This window comes from Falco cherrug, chromosome 9 (genome assembly GCF_023634085.1).
Source record: "Falco cherrug isolate bFalChe1 chromosome 9, bFalChe1.pri, whole genome shotgun sequence".
In the NCBI taxonomy this organism is placed as follows: domain Eukaryota; kingdom Metazoa; phylum Chordata; class Aves; order Falconiformes; family Falconidae; genus Falco; species Falco cherrug.
In genome coordinates this window covers 44,629,559-44,643,890 of record NC_073705.1, presented here as the reverse complement: position 1 = coordinate 44,643,890, position 14,332 = coordinate 44,629,559, and the positions used below count along the sequence as shown (strand labels likewise).

At 40.7% G+C, this 14,332-nt stretch overlaps 1 protein-coding gene across 8 annotated transcripts in view; it reads right to left on the bottom strand.

Annotated features, from left to right (window-relative positions):
• Positions 1-14,332, bottom strand: part of PARG (poly(ADP-ribose) glycohydrolase) — a 71,081-nt gene that overhangs the window by 56,668 nt on the left and 81 nt on the right. For 3 of the 8 annotated variants that reach the window (XR_008733846.1, XM_055720493.1, XM_055720495.1), the window contains exons 1-7: positions 13,834-14,330; positions 10,759-10,825; positions 7,347-8,330; positions 5,016-5,202; positions 3,748-3,870; positions 2,474-2,557; positions 1,325-1,399 (exon numbers count right to left, since the gene is read on the bottom strand). Coding sequence is in view for 7 of the 8 variants with exons in the window: in XM_055720493.1 (XP_055576468.1) it covers positions 1,325-1,399; positions 2,474-2,557; positions 3,748-3,870; positions 5,016-5,202; positions 7,347-8,330; positions 10,759-10,825; positions 13,834-14,053 (1,740 nt within the window). In the remaining variant the exon portion in view is untranslated. Of the gene's footprint in view, positions 1-1,324; positions 1,400-2,473; positions 2,558-3,747; positions 3,871-5,015; positions 5,203-7,346; positions 8,331-10,758; positions 10,826-13,833; positions 14,331-14,332 lie in introns of those variants that run through there. The other 5 variants (XM_055720494.1, XM_055720496.1, XM_055720497.1 and 2 more) reach the window with 3 other exon arrangements.

Sequence of the window (14,332 nt, the reverse complement as noted above, 5' to 3'; positions counted from 1 at the left end):
ACGCATAATATGAACGCATCAGGGCAAGCTCGGTTGCATTTGTAGCAATATGATGCAAATCTGGTATCTTCCCAAGTCAGATTTTTACATAAATAGTGCTTGTACTTCAAAACATTCTAAAAATTTAAATATGTATTCTTTAATAACACAAGAATTAGTGTGTTATGAATAGTTATGTATAGAAGACAGCAAACAGTTGAAGAGGCCAAGGTAATTTTGGTTAGTACAAGAGTCAATATGAGCAAATAGGCCAAATATCCACAGCCTCTACCATCCAGCCACGACAGCCTCAAAAACAGAGACACCCCACAGATGACAGGAGGAAGCACTAAACTGGCAAGATGGGCAAACAAAGTAGCTCTCGTGGCTGGTACATATGATACCACTTTTACAGGTGTCTTCTGTCAGTAATAACAAGACTGTGTTGCATGCAAAACAAAACTCGCTCTGCAAAACAGTATTCCCCATACACTATGGAAACAGGCAATAGAAAGAACAGTTCTTCTGATCACATGAAGCAAGCAGATATTATTTTAAACATATGTAACTAACAAAATGAGCTTCAAATCAAATTCATTTTCCACTGAACCTTAATACAGCTTAGCAAGCCCCTCCTAAGAAAAAAAGCGCACGTGTTTTTAAAGCACTTCTGAGCTGGTGGAAGAAAAACACAATTTCTGTTGCATCTCATTTAATCTCCCATACCACTTTAATTAGCATAGTTTCTGATTGTCAGTCAGGACGTACATTAATAACGGTCCGACTTGCATTTGTCACCTACTATTGATTTTTTTTTCCCAGCCTCTTCCAGGAAGGCAACATGAAGTCATAAAACCCACCGCAATCTTTCAAAGACTCTACAGTTTAGTTTCATCGTCTCAGCATACAGCAAAATCTTACTGTTAGAGCAGCAAAGCACAGTCTATACAAACACCACTGCAATATAACAGTAAAGCTGTTTAAAAAAGGAAAAATACGACCAACATTTTTTTTAAAAAAAAGATACCATTACGCTAGAAATATTACTACAAGTCCTTAATAAATCTGGTTTTCATAAAACAGAGAAAACGCATTTCCCACCTTACCTTCAGTAACCTTAGGTGTTACTGAAGCACCAATTAAGCCCTTAAGATTTAAAATTAACCCAGTTTATAAAGTATAATTATCATTTCAACTGAAGTTACCAGACGAGTAACTGTCCACATTGGTGTCTGCAAAATCTTTACTCTCAAAAGGGGAAATAAAGCCAAAAGCATTGAGATACAGAAACAAAGCAGTCACTTAGATTTTACTTTTCTTCCTATTTGAAATCAACTTGGTTTACCTTCTCACAGAAGTCGCTAAGAGCTGTGAAGTCCCATTTCTTGGAATAAGCAACATTGTATCTCAGTATAGCTTCCTAGGGAAAGAGCACATCAAAATGAAGCTTAGAGATACTTAACAGAAGAAAAACGATGTTATGAAATTTCATTTTTGAAGGGACAGTACCATCTAGTGGCTAAAACCTGTCACAGAGCCCATCAAAATCCATAGAAGTGTATTAATACGGTGCAACTCCATGACACTGAATCCTGTATTTTAGGTTTAGCATTGAATAAGCTTTAGCCTACAGGCTTTTCCTAGCACAAGACAAGGCATCCTTGGACCTGCCTACAACACACAACTAACATTCCACAGCCTGTGCTTGCTTGCTTTAAAAATACAAAAAGAGTCCCTCAGCAATATAGCAGAAGTTTTACCAGTTTAAAAACTTACAGAAGCAGGACCACAACAAAGTTAAACAGGTACTTCACAACAACAACCACCACCTTCAAAAAATTGTCAAGAAAAAATACCAAATAAAATAGTATCATCAAGGAAAGTTTCATTAGTTGCTGGGGGAATGCTATTTATTTATTTTTAAAGTTTATCTGTAGCTTTTCCACCCTTCTCCTTCCCTGCCTTTTAGGTATAATCAAATTATTATTCTTCACAAAAAACGTAACTGCAATTTTAAGCTTCTCCAAATCACAATTTGTTAAAAGCCAACAAGAACTCTAAGAGTTATTACCAGAACATTTAGTCTTCACAATTTACAGATTTTTGTCAGCGGTTTGAATTGTTGCAATTTTTGTGGACTCCACCAGCACGAACACTTACTGTTTGAAACTCTCTCACCTGTGTGTTGCCCTATGATCTGGTTACAGAAAAAGCCCACGTTACGTTTGCCACAAACTAGTAGATACTGCCGGACAAACACAGTTTATAAATGACAATTCATTTTAATAATAGCTAATAAATTCAGTGGCAACACATAAGACTATTAAAGACCCCTAATTCATTAGGGAATCCCTTGAACAGCACAGATTTTTTTAAAAAATTATTTCTGTACGTGAATAAGCAAATAGGACTAAGCCAGAATCGCTAACAGTACACAGTGAACCTGAATGTACTTTTTATGCATATAGACTTGATTTCAAATTGACAAGCTTACCTTCAAATCATGTGAGCACGTAAATTTGTTAAGTAAGGCTGTTTGGATTAGTTCCCATCGACTTCCAGCAGTTCTGTCTCCATTCTTTAAACCAAAAGCCCAAAACAAAGTCAGATTAAGTTATTCAAAACAGAATGACATATTTACTAATAATTTTCTTCCTTGCCCCATTTTTTGAAATAAAGTTTGCTTTATTTGTGAAGGCCTTTAAAAATAAACCACATATTCTGAATAACTGTGAAGCACTTCTGCAGTTCTAGAGTCCCCTGCATTTAACTTCCTTAAGGTTCCCTTTTAACTGAAGCTACAGATAAAACATGACCACACTTAATAAAATACACAATTCAAAACTCAAAAACTAACTTTATAAAAAACAGTATTAAGAACATTAAGGGCACAGATTATAAAAGCATATTGCTGTGGCTGACTTGCACTAACCCAAATGTAAGACAACCTGTGATACTGTTCCTCAACAGAAAGTCTTACTGCCCACTGCAATCAGTAACAACAGTTCCTGTAAGACCACCACGAGGGCAGATACAACTCATCTTGCTCAACTGGCAACAAAGACCTTATCAACACTTTTCCTCTGAAACATCAATTAAATTCATTTTATACTGTATCTTTAACATTGAAAACTTAAAAGATTTAATTTTTTAAGAGTACTTCCTAGAGGCTATAAAAATCATCTGTTTCAGATTCAAGCATCAATAATCATGATAGTGTCTTCACTACAGGACACACTTGCTGATGTTACCACAGTCTAAAGCATTTCAGTGGGTACGTTTAAGTAAGTCTCGAGCAGTAACAAGAAACTGCAAATGAACAAACCACGCAGGGCCAACCCTAACCTCTCTGCCATTGTTTCATCAGAACAGCAGTCAGATACACCTCACTATCAGCAATACCTGACAGAGTATTATGAATTTGAAACCACATTTTGATTATTCACATCTGTTGGCATCCCAAATTGCTTCACCAAAAAAACCCCAAACCCAAACATATAAATACTTATACTCCATATCAAAATATATTCATGATCAAATCACTGGCTAGGTAAAACTAGAGAGAAAAAAAACGCATTAAAACAAATCTCCTGCTCTGCCTGAAGCATCATGACCCACAGTCCAGGTTTTCAGACCAGGTATGTTCATCTACTTGATTTTCCAATTCCATATATACAGTCTTCCAACTAAGCAAATGCAGTAAACTGAAAACTCATCTATATGAAAAAAAGTTTATTTGGTTACACAACTGTAAATACTTGACCTTACCTCATCCTCTACAGGGTATAAATTCTGTTCTGAGCAGGGCATTTTAACATGTTTGTTGTCCCACAAATCTTTGTAGTGAGTTGGAAAAGGTTTAGGCACCTCTCCTTCCCTCAGAAGATCTACCTGCAACACAGAAGGAGGTGGGGGAAAGTTCAGACTCTACTTTCAAGTTTTTAAATTGAAGAAATAAAAAGTAAGCAAAAACATAGTTAAAAAGAGGTCTTATCTACAGCCACCCTTTTTGGAAAGGGGAAAGCCACAAACTGACCACGACAGATACTCAGAAAAAAAAATAATCCATCTGTTACTCCTACACATTATACTTGGTGAAAAGAACACCACCTTATCATTTGACCTCTTGAAAAACAATGAAATAAAGGTAATATATGCAATTATCTCATGTCCAATTATCAACTAAAGACTTCCTCATTTATGAATTTAAGTGTTTACATAGTTTCATCCAAGTATTTTCAAAATGTAGCTTCAAATATACCAATAGTCATGTGCAGAAATAATGTTTTTTAACCTAAGAACGAAGAGGATGAGAAATCATTATAGATACAGCAATATTTCAAATTTACTCCACAGAATACCAGAAATGTAAAAACGATGTGATGTACTTAAAGACTTAATCTGCTAGACAGCCTTCTGACAGCACTGATTCTCTCAGAACTTGCATTTAAACTTAAACATGCTTCTCTTTTGTTTGGGATTTATCCATGACCCTACGGTTTTCTGGTCACATGTTTTACTCCAAGAATAATATGACTGCATACTACTCCAAAAAATTAAAGGTAAATACATCAGATTTGATCTAAAATGCAGTGGTAAAACTCCTTGAAAATCCTCTTCATGTTTTGTCTTTTTTATATCTTGAGCCTTTTGCGTATCTTGAACCCAAAACAGAATCATATTAAAACAAAAAAATAACATGAGTACAAATTTTACTTGCAGACATATTTAAATTCTCACAGTTTACAACTCAGACAAGGAAGTACACACATACCTCTTTGCAAAAGAAAAATACTTGTCCCTAACGAGCCAGAGGCAGTTCAAACAATTACATTTCTTGTGGATCTTAATATCCTAATTCTGTGCATCAGAAAAGTCAATTTTCAGGAAAATCAGTTGCCCTAGTCTGCTTGCAAGGAATGGCAAAGAAAGAATTCCACAACCTGCTAATACTACAAGACTAATGTTTGGCATTTCATATTATTGAACAATTCAGTAGGAAATTTGATTTCAGGTAATACACTTAATTATCGTACTCTGACGGTTACTGTATGATTGGCTGAGGGTCGCAGATGAGGAAGACGGGCCCCACACATAGGCATTCTTCTCATCTCTTCAATTGGTGTCCCAAACCATTTCTTATTAGTTGGAAGAGGAGGTGGCACATATTGAGGCATCTTCCTTCCTGGCCTCTGGGGTTTGAATTCACACTTGTCTTTCCTGCTGTTAAAATAAAATATGTTGAAACAATTCATTTCCACTGAAAAAAACTAGTAGGCAAATACACGAACTTCCACTCCAGGGTTATGTTTGTAACAGAGTCAGTTTATTTGCTAGTCCTTGCTGTAGCCCCAGGCCAAAGCTTTATTTGGGGAACTCTACCCCTGCCGCCCGCCCGCCCGCCCCCCCCCCCGGCAACTTTCTCCTCCACCAACACACACAAGTACCCAATGTCTACCAAAACACTCCTCACCACAGGCTTACAAACACGTTCACAGAACAGCGGTGAGTTAGCAAGGTACAGTTTTCCTCTGCAGAGTCCCAACTGGATCTGTTTATCCAGGGACAGGAGACAGACTCACTGGTCAGTATTTGTCAGGATAGCCTCTAAAGCCCCTTCTCAACTATTAGAAAACAAACAAATGTGCATGCAGAGATGCACATATTCTTTCTTCAAACTAAAAAACCCCACCAAAAACCCAAAACACTTCTTAACTACCCTTTCTCACTAGGGTTGTATTTTTCATGTCAGGCATAAAACACTTGCAATGGAAGTAGACATTTAAAAGTAATCCAAAACACACCTGTAAAATTCAATTATATGCAAGAGCAGATGAACTAATCCTCTTTGATGGTCAAAGGTATTTGCATGGATCTGATATTCTGGGGAAGAAAAATCTGAACCTGCTGTATGTTTGATGTAATATACCAGATGTTTCTCACGCAAGAGGGAGGAAGTTCTCAGAGTAGAACGCAAAACTAGTTAAAAGCCTGCACTCTGAGGTACTGTTTAGACCTCTAAATTCCCCTTAGCGAATTTACTCCACCCTCGGATAAAGATGTAGTCCAACCTGTTCGCTGCATCTATGCATATGCCAGTATTGCCAGGTGCAGACATTACCTCCAGCCTGGCCGATCACATACAAATGGTGTAGCCACATCGGCATGACACTGGGTACAGGCCCACTGCGCTCATCTGAGAGCCAGAGGGTAATTCTGGCACAGCATTACCGATGACTGAAACCTGTTTGATACACCACTGCTTTCTTCTCTGCGAGTTAGGATCTGAGCCACTCTACCTTCTGCTGTAGGCCTGGCGTAACAAAAAGCAGGAGGAAAGCTTTAAGATTTTCTGATTGCCCTCTTAAGCACTATAGGCAATACCACTACTTTGCCCGGCACTGCAGTTTATAACCCTCACATCCTCTTGTTTAGACCCCCCAAAAATAAAAGCAAAAATAATCTCTCTGCAGCCTCACACACTATCTTACTAATTATTCCGTAAAGTACTGCTAGGATTCCCACCTATCCACACAGCAAAACTTCTGCATGAGTTTCCCTTTCAAACATGGACTTATTTTAACACACTATGCTCTAGCACTGACAAACACAAGCCTCAATCTCTGCTGCTTTGCTACAATTCATTTCAATTAGTGAAAAGAGTACTCCCTAAACCCATTATTTTAAACGTTAGGACCCCCTTTTCCATACTTCAGCAAATTCATCTCCAATCTCAGCCCACTCATCTCTTAAGATCTGTCAGATGCAAGCTCCCACCGCTAGTTAGCCAATCTCCATCACCTTCTTCCTCTCCTCCTTGAAAAGTATGGTTTGTGCTGCTCCTCACACCCAGAAAGGACCTCCCAGAAAAGATGTGCAAAACTACATTCTTGCCCTACTTTAAAGACTTGAGTCAACTAAGAAAATTGCTTATTACACCAATACACACTGCCCTCTCATTTCTGCTTGTTCCTTTGCTGTTTATTCACTTTTGTATGCTCCCACTGAAATCTAAGCTCTCGGAGAAGAGATTACCCTTTACACAACATCTAGCATGCAGAGTCCCGGGTCACAGCCGCAGCTTCTCTTTCCAGTGCTGTAGTCTGTATCACCAGCCCTTCTCTCTCCCGAATTATGAATAAAGCCAAAAAAAACAAACCCTGAAAAATATGCATACACATCTCTACAACTGTGTTCAAAAGGGAGATTTTTCATGTCTATTTCAACCAAAGCATCAGCAGCACTAATGCTTCAACAAAACAGATTAGTATTTTTAAAAGATGAAACTAAGACGACCATTAGTTTCTTCACGTATTCTGAAATTTTTGAGCATGAAAAAAAAGATGAAGAGGCAGACAGAACACTACCTTTTCTCCTCAACTTTAGGTATCCTCATGAAGTGAGAGGTGATTTTGGAATCTCTCTTCACACCCTGTTTTGCACTTTTGCATTCTAATGACGGAGCAGGATACAGCGCAGGTGACTTCGTATGCAGACTGTCCTCTTTAACAGAATTATCTGTTTCCTCAAAGCTTTCACAGCCCTTGGCAGAAAAACGTGACTTTCTTGACTCCAGTTCAGCATCCCCATATTGAATTCTAAAAGATTTGTTTATGGATTTTGAGATATTTATCTCCTCTCGCTCATCGAGAAATGGACTTGTTTCTTCATCAGCCTCTGACCCATGACAGCTATTTTTAGAATTATCTACATCCATCGGTGACTCCGGTTCACTTTCTTTCTCAAAAGCAGGTGAATCCCCTGAACTGCTCTGACATTTGCTCAATTTCCCAGGACCTCCAAGATCAGATACACAAGCATCACAACCAGCATCTGAAAGTGGACTTTCTGGAACTACATCCCCTTCTTCTTGTTCACCCATTAAACTGACAGAATTGCAACTCTTCAGCTTTTGTGAGTTGCATGAAGCCACTTGCTCATCTGCCTCAGTATCTTTTGAAGAAAGTTTTGTATTTCCCATTTTTAAAGACTGGCCTGATGGCAATTTCTTCTGAGTCCAATTGTCACTGCTTTCTTCACAGCCCCTCTGAGCCTGCTTGCCAATTTTGTGCATCTGGTCAACGTTGGCATTTTTTAAGAGGTCTCCAGACTGCATCCCCTTCACAGGCTCTGTGTCCAAGATTGCATCTTTGTCCTCAGCCACCCAGTTACACATGCTGACTGTCTGAGGCAAATTTACATGCTTTGTCCGAACTTCCACAGATATTTTTGAATAATTTTGCTGACAAATATTCTCTAGCTTTTTCACATCATGCTCACAAAAGTTCTCTTTTTTAATGGAAGTCATCTTGGGATTTGCTTCAGTATTGTTATGGATTTTGCTGTGTAAGCTGTGGAAGAGAAGGGAATTTAATGTCTTGTCTCCAAATGAAATTTCTGTGTATATATATTTTTAAAAAGAAATTATTATAAAGATACAATAGAAAATACAGGATTTTATTCATTATACTCTGTAAGTGAGCACTAACAGGATCAAGAAGTTTTACTGCACCAGGGACTGTATCTCCATGACAACCTATTTCCATTTAAAGGATCCAAAGGATGATGAATCAGTTGCTTATCTTAGAAATCTATTCAAGTTATTCATTATCCTTATTTTCAAATCTAAACAGTATTAAGCTGTTTAGCTAATTTTCTCCAGATAAAAAAAGTTCAAAGTCATGATGAAGTCCTCCTTAACTTTCATTTTAATCAGTTAAATACAGTGAAAAAGGAAAGCAATGGTTTTGTAGCCATTCCCTCAGAGCTACAAATTCATCTTTTAGAAGACCAGGACACAGCAGTCCACAATTTCAAAAACATCCTATTACTTCCTTACTTTTATAAACAGTCCATGACTTTAAAAAAAATAAAAATTACAAATACAAAAGCATGAGTAAAATATATTTAGAACTGGTAAGAAAAGTTAAAGAGAAAAATCACCTAACTTGTCCTGTGCTGTCTTACACAAAGAACAGAAAGAAATGCATCCTAACGGTTACACAGGGAAACGAAGCAAGTTTTGTATGAGCAGATTAAACTTTTCAAGAAGACGCTGGGAAGTAATTTCACACTTATGTACTAATTTTTGTACCAGTGTATCGATAAAGAAAAATACTTAAGACACCATATAAATATTAAAACAACTGACTACTCTTGGTGATTATATCACTCCAAACAATACCCCCGCCTGAATCTATTGATACATATTACATACAACCAATGCAAACTTAAGTACGCTAAACTCTGTATGTCTGGTTATTGCCCAGTATCCCATCTACATAATCCTAAATTCAGCAACTGAATATCTTAATAGATTCTTGAACACATTAATTCTCTCCATGAATGGTAACAGATCCTCTTCTAAAAAAGCACTCGGGGTAAAGAAACAGCATTCACACCTTTATCATTACAGAACAAAAAGAGAAGAAAAAAAGGTGCTTGGAGCAACAGATGACAGCTTGGAACCTCACGCATAGGAAAATTATTTGAAAACAAAAGGATTTTAGAGGGTTTTATATTATGATAATGTAACTTCCCACCTAAACATTTGTTTCTGCACTGAAAATTCTGATGAAAAAAAAATTACTGCTGCCATCTCAATAAATGACTGTTTAAAGGTATTGACAATATCTGTTGTCAGCTTCAGATAAGAAACACAAAGACTGTTCAAATTCAGATTGTGGTATCAACTGCAATAGAAAAGCACATTAAATGCTTACACAACTAACCTGCTAAAAACTGACTAGGCTGTAGTCTGTCAGCAAGGCTGGGGAAGAGCACACAAAAGCAATACTCTAAAGGGAAACTTAAAAAAAAAAAAAGTATTTGCTCCCCCCTTAAGCATCCTCTTAATATCTTTGCTTTACTGCAACCTGTGACCCTGTAATTGAGTCCTATGTAGTTCTGTATTAATCATCCCAAGTTTTCCTATTTTAGCATTGCTATGGATTTCCATTTCTATTTATTAACAAACATCAATGAAATATAAACCAACAGATTTGCAAGTGGAATTACAGGAAAATAATATCTGAAATTCCTCTGCAACAGACAGTTAAACTCTTAGGTGTTTAATTTTAACACTGCCTTGCACACATTGCTCCTGACAGATTATGTTAGCAGGAAACATCAAACTTTACCTGGTTCCATTCAGCAGCAAAACTTTTATAAAACCTTCACAGAATAACCTGAAGTTACATTTGAGCACCTGTAAATTTCGGTCCAAACTAAATCAAGTTGCACATGTTTATACTACAATCACAGTCCAATGAGACAAACCAAAACAGACCTTTGTCTGTAAATTAAAAGAACTGCAAGTTGAATGCAGGACCATCAGCCCAAATCTGTAACTGTTACTGCCCTATCTTAAACAAAAATAAAAGCAGAGCTGTTGACTAAGGGCATAGCCTGATATTACAGCTAACTTGACCTAGCAGTTCACCGCCACTGGAAGCAGCAGTCCCACTTGGCCTTGCCCTTGCTTTTTCTTTGCAGGAGCAGCAGTGTTTATTCACCTAAAGAATGAGGTGCTTCAGGAAGCTAAGCAAGCAGAAAAGTTTGTGTTTGGGGACTTAGAGGGGAGGGGTGAGGGACTAGTTAGCTTTCTGTAATGAAACTGTCAGTCAGTTACACTCAAGAGGATGTGCCACGGTAAGGAAACCAGCAGAAACAGGGTTGCCTTTTTTCAGTAGCTAGCTGTGCTGGCAACCCACAGTTTTGAGTTCCCCACAGGCCCACTCAAAGAACACAACTTTTGAATAGGTATGCTGTACATTTTACCTTTTGGACTCAGTTGTCTTGGGTCCTTTATTCTCCAACCAAGTGGTAATTGTCCGTTGTTTACAAACTGAAAAAACACATTTCACTATATTATTACATGAAACATGATAGAGCTGCAACATGATTTCATATGAATAAGGTAACTTCTTCTTGACGAAGATAAAAACACCTCAACTAAGTCCTCATTATCTCTACTACAAGGAGCTTCCACTAATACTATTAAAACTACATGTGATGCAATATTTAATTTTTAGCAGTCAGCAACTGTAGCTTCTGTAATAGTTTTTATAAATGCCAGACTTGGGGGGTGTGTTGGTTGGGTTTTTGTAGCCAACTTTTTTTTAATATGGTTAAAAACATACAGTCAATCTCTAGAGGAAAAAAAAAGACAACTTCAACTTTCCAGCTCTCATTATCACCTTTAATTACCACTACAGCGAGCCCTGGAAGACTTCTGTTGGTTTGGAATGAAGAGACAACATGAAATAGCTTTAAAAAACCCAACCAAACAAAAAACTACCAACTAGGCATCTTAGAAGACCCAACTGAGAAACTTACTTATATGCAACATACTGTGAAACATGAGGCTTAATATAAAGATTGTACACATTAGAAGTGACAAGTGCTGAGAAAAGGATTTTGTCTTCTCCCCTCCATCTGTAAACCATTTGTAAAGCCTGTCAACACTTACTCCCCTAACAGCAACAAAGTGTGAAGGACTTCTGGAAATTTACTATTAACACTCTTATCTCTGTGATGATGTTCAGACAAGCTTTCAAAACCAGCAGCACATGAACTAATTATGTAGAGACTTGAGGGGGTGGCAGGGATAAGGAGAAAAAACTCAAAGCAGTTATTTCGCAACTGGAAAGTAATCTTAGGATTTTTTTTTTTAGTTTAGTTTTGTTGTTATTTAAAGGTAATTCTGAAAATCTAGCAACTGCTTTCAGTTTTTCAGTTCCTTTTCTTTCCTTTTGTCAAGAGAAGTTATCTACCTGCCACTACTAACTATGCAAGGCATTTACCCACTGCTTTCAACCAGGTATGTAAAATTTGTAGTTCCCCTACGGCAACAGTAGTTTTGCAGAACTTAAAAACCAGTACAGCAGATCTGGCTATTCCAATTAATAGTCACTACATAAAGACTCAGCACTTTACTGCAAATGGAGGTTGTGTAGCTTGTAGCATAGGTAGCTTAGGCCATAGAAAACTTAAAGAGACATTGTTTCATAAATGCTTTCCCTAACACTCCAGACCTTGAAGACTTCCACAGCTGGTTATTAAATATCGTCATCGAAAGTACAGTTTGTAGAACACAAAAATAATCTCCAGAAAATATGTAAATCCTTTTAGTTTCTTCTGAAACAATAGTGCAAAACTGCCATCATGTGACTAGGTCACTGGGGAGTAACACCAAAGCTGTATGTGGAGTGCAAGCACAAGGATACCTGTGCCATACTCAGCCATTCAATTTTTTTCAAAAAACACACAGCTTCACCCCACTCGGACAAAAATAACTGAAGGATTTTATTAACTAGAAGATCGTTATTTCTAAAGATTCACTAAAACTGAAGTCTATTAGTCATTCTGTTTACCAAATTTCACTTTATTTGAAGCGTTAACCCACTGCCTCCAGGAAAAGGGGCAGAAACAGTCAGAAAATAACTTGAAGAGACATGTTAAAACATCGGACAAGTAAACCTCTTCAAAAGGCAGCTGACTACTTCTTGAGGTATAAATTTGCATTGAGGCAGGAATACTAATTCTCTAGCACAATAAATAGAAATTATAGCAGCAGCACAGAATTAAATGGTTTTGGTCTGAATTTTAACATCTGACTAAGCCCTTTAAGCCCTATAACCAACACAGTACGCATAATTTTAATACTACTAACATCTCTTTTTGCTACAGAAAAGGTGGTAAAAACATAAGCAACAACAAAAAGACAACATATGCTTACATACAGCATAAACAATAAAAGCAGACTTCGGTGTAATTTCTTTTAAAATTGATCTCTAAATTTCTGCTCAAGATTCCACAGACAAATTCCCACAAAGAAACCATTCTTCAGAATCTACCACTGAGGAAAACAACTGAATTTGCAGAACATTCTTATTTATCGCTCTGTAGGAGTGCATATGTATATAACTTCGAACCATTGTCTACTGGAAGTTGCCTCTAAGTTACTGGTTACTGAGGTTTAACTCATCAACCGAGGACCACAGCAAATCTGTTCAGGTTTCTTTTCGTCCCTGCACTCCTTCCTATTCCTGAAACAGGTACTTTATCGTGCATTGAAATTTGATTTTGACAGCATTAGCTCCAAATAAAAGTCTCCCAAAGAGGCTTGTGGGAACTTTTTATACGCAGCTTTGTTCCAGGGCAGGAGGCGCAGCCCCCATGACCAGCAGCACGCCAGGCCTGCAGCCACATGCCCATGTGGACTGTCACCACCCTTAGCTCTCACGGCCGCGACAGCCTGGCACAGCACCCCGCCGAACGTCATTTCTCTCGCAGCGAGGATTTGCCCCCTCACACGGAACGTGCTACCTTTAGCGGCTCACGCCTCCCTGGCACGGCTGCACCGCTGCCGGAAAGTCTGTGCAGAACCAGGCCCAAAGCGATCCGGCACCCAGACCCCTCTCCACATGGAAGCAAGGCGCACTGCCCCACGCCGCCGGGGGCGGGTGCCCGGGGCACGCTGGCTGCGCGAAGCTCAGCTAGAGACGACGAAAGCCCCAGCACTGAAGGCCGGCTCCGGGGAGGCTACGTGCAGCCGCACAGGCGGCCTCCCGCCACGTCCCGCTGCCCTCCCTCCAGCGCATCACGCGAACAGGGGCCGGAGGGGCCGCAAGCAGCAGGGGGGACCCCGCACCTCGGCGCAGCCCCCGGCCCGGCCGCCGCCTCCCGCCCAGCCCCAGGCGATGGAGCTGCGCTCCGGGCCGGCCTGGGCGAGCTCCGCACTGCCCAGGCCGTGCGGGCACAGCCGCCCCCCGGCACCCCGCAGCCGCCGAGAGGAAAGGGAGGTGGGGGACCCCCGCCGAGGCCCCCTCCGCGCCCAGCCCCGGCGCTCACCTGGCCGCTTCCCCTCGGCCCGGGGAGGGTGCAGCCCCGGCCGGTACAAACCTTTGTTCCCCACGGCGGTGGTGGGGCTGCCGCCGCCGGAGCTGCCGCCCCCAGGCCCCTCCTGGCGGGGACCGAGCAGCGGCCGCTCTCCCTGGGAGCTGCCGCCGGGGCTGGCGGTGCTCGGCCGGGCTCTCTTCCGAGGGGGGTCCCGCCCGCAGCCCGCACTCATCCTCAGCGGGCCCGCCCAGCCCGCCTCAGCCGCGCGGGCCCGCCAGCGGCCGCCGGGGCCAGGCGGCTGCCGCCCCCCGGGGACGGCGCGACGATGCGGCGGCGGCGGCTCTGCCCCTCCGCATCCTCCGGCCCGCGGCGCCGGGCGCTTTCCGCCAGCCGCGCCCTCGGCGGGAGGCGCGGAAGGAGCGGCGGGGCCGGAGCCGAGCCGCGTCTAGCGAGGGGATCTGGGGGCCACCGCCGCTCGCAGCAAAATGGCTCCCCGCCCGCCTCACCCCTC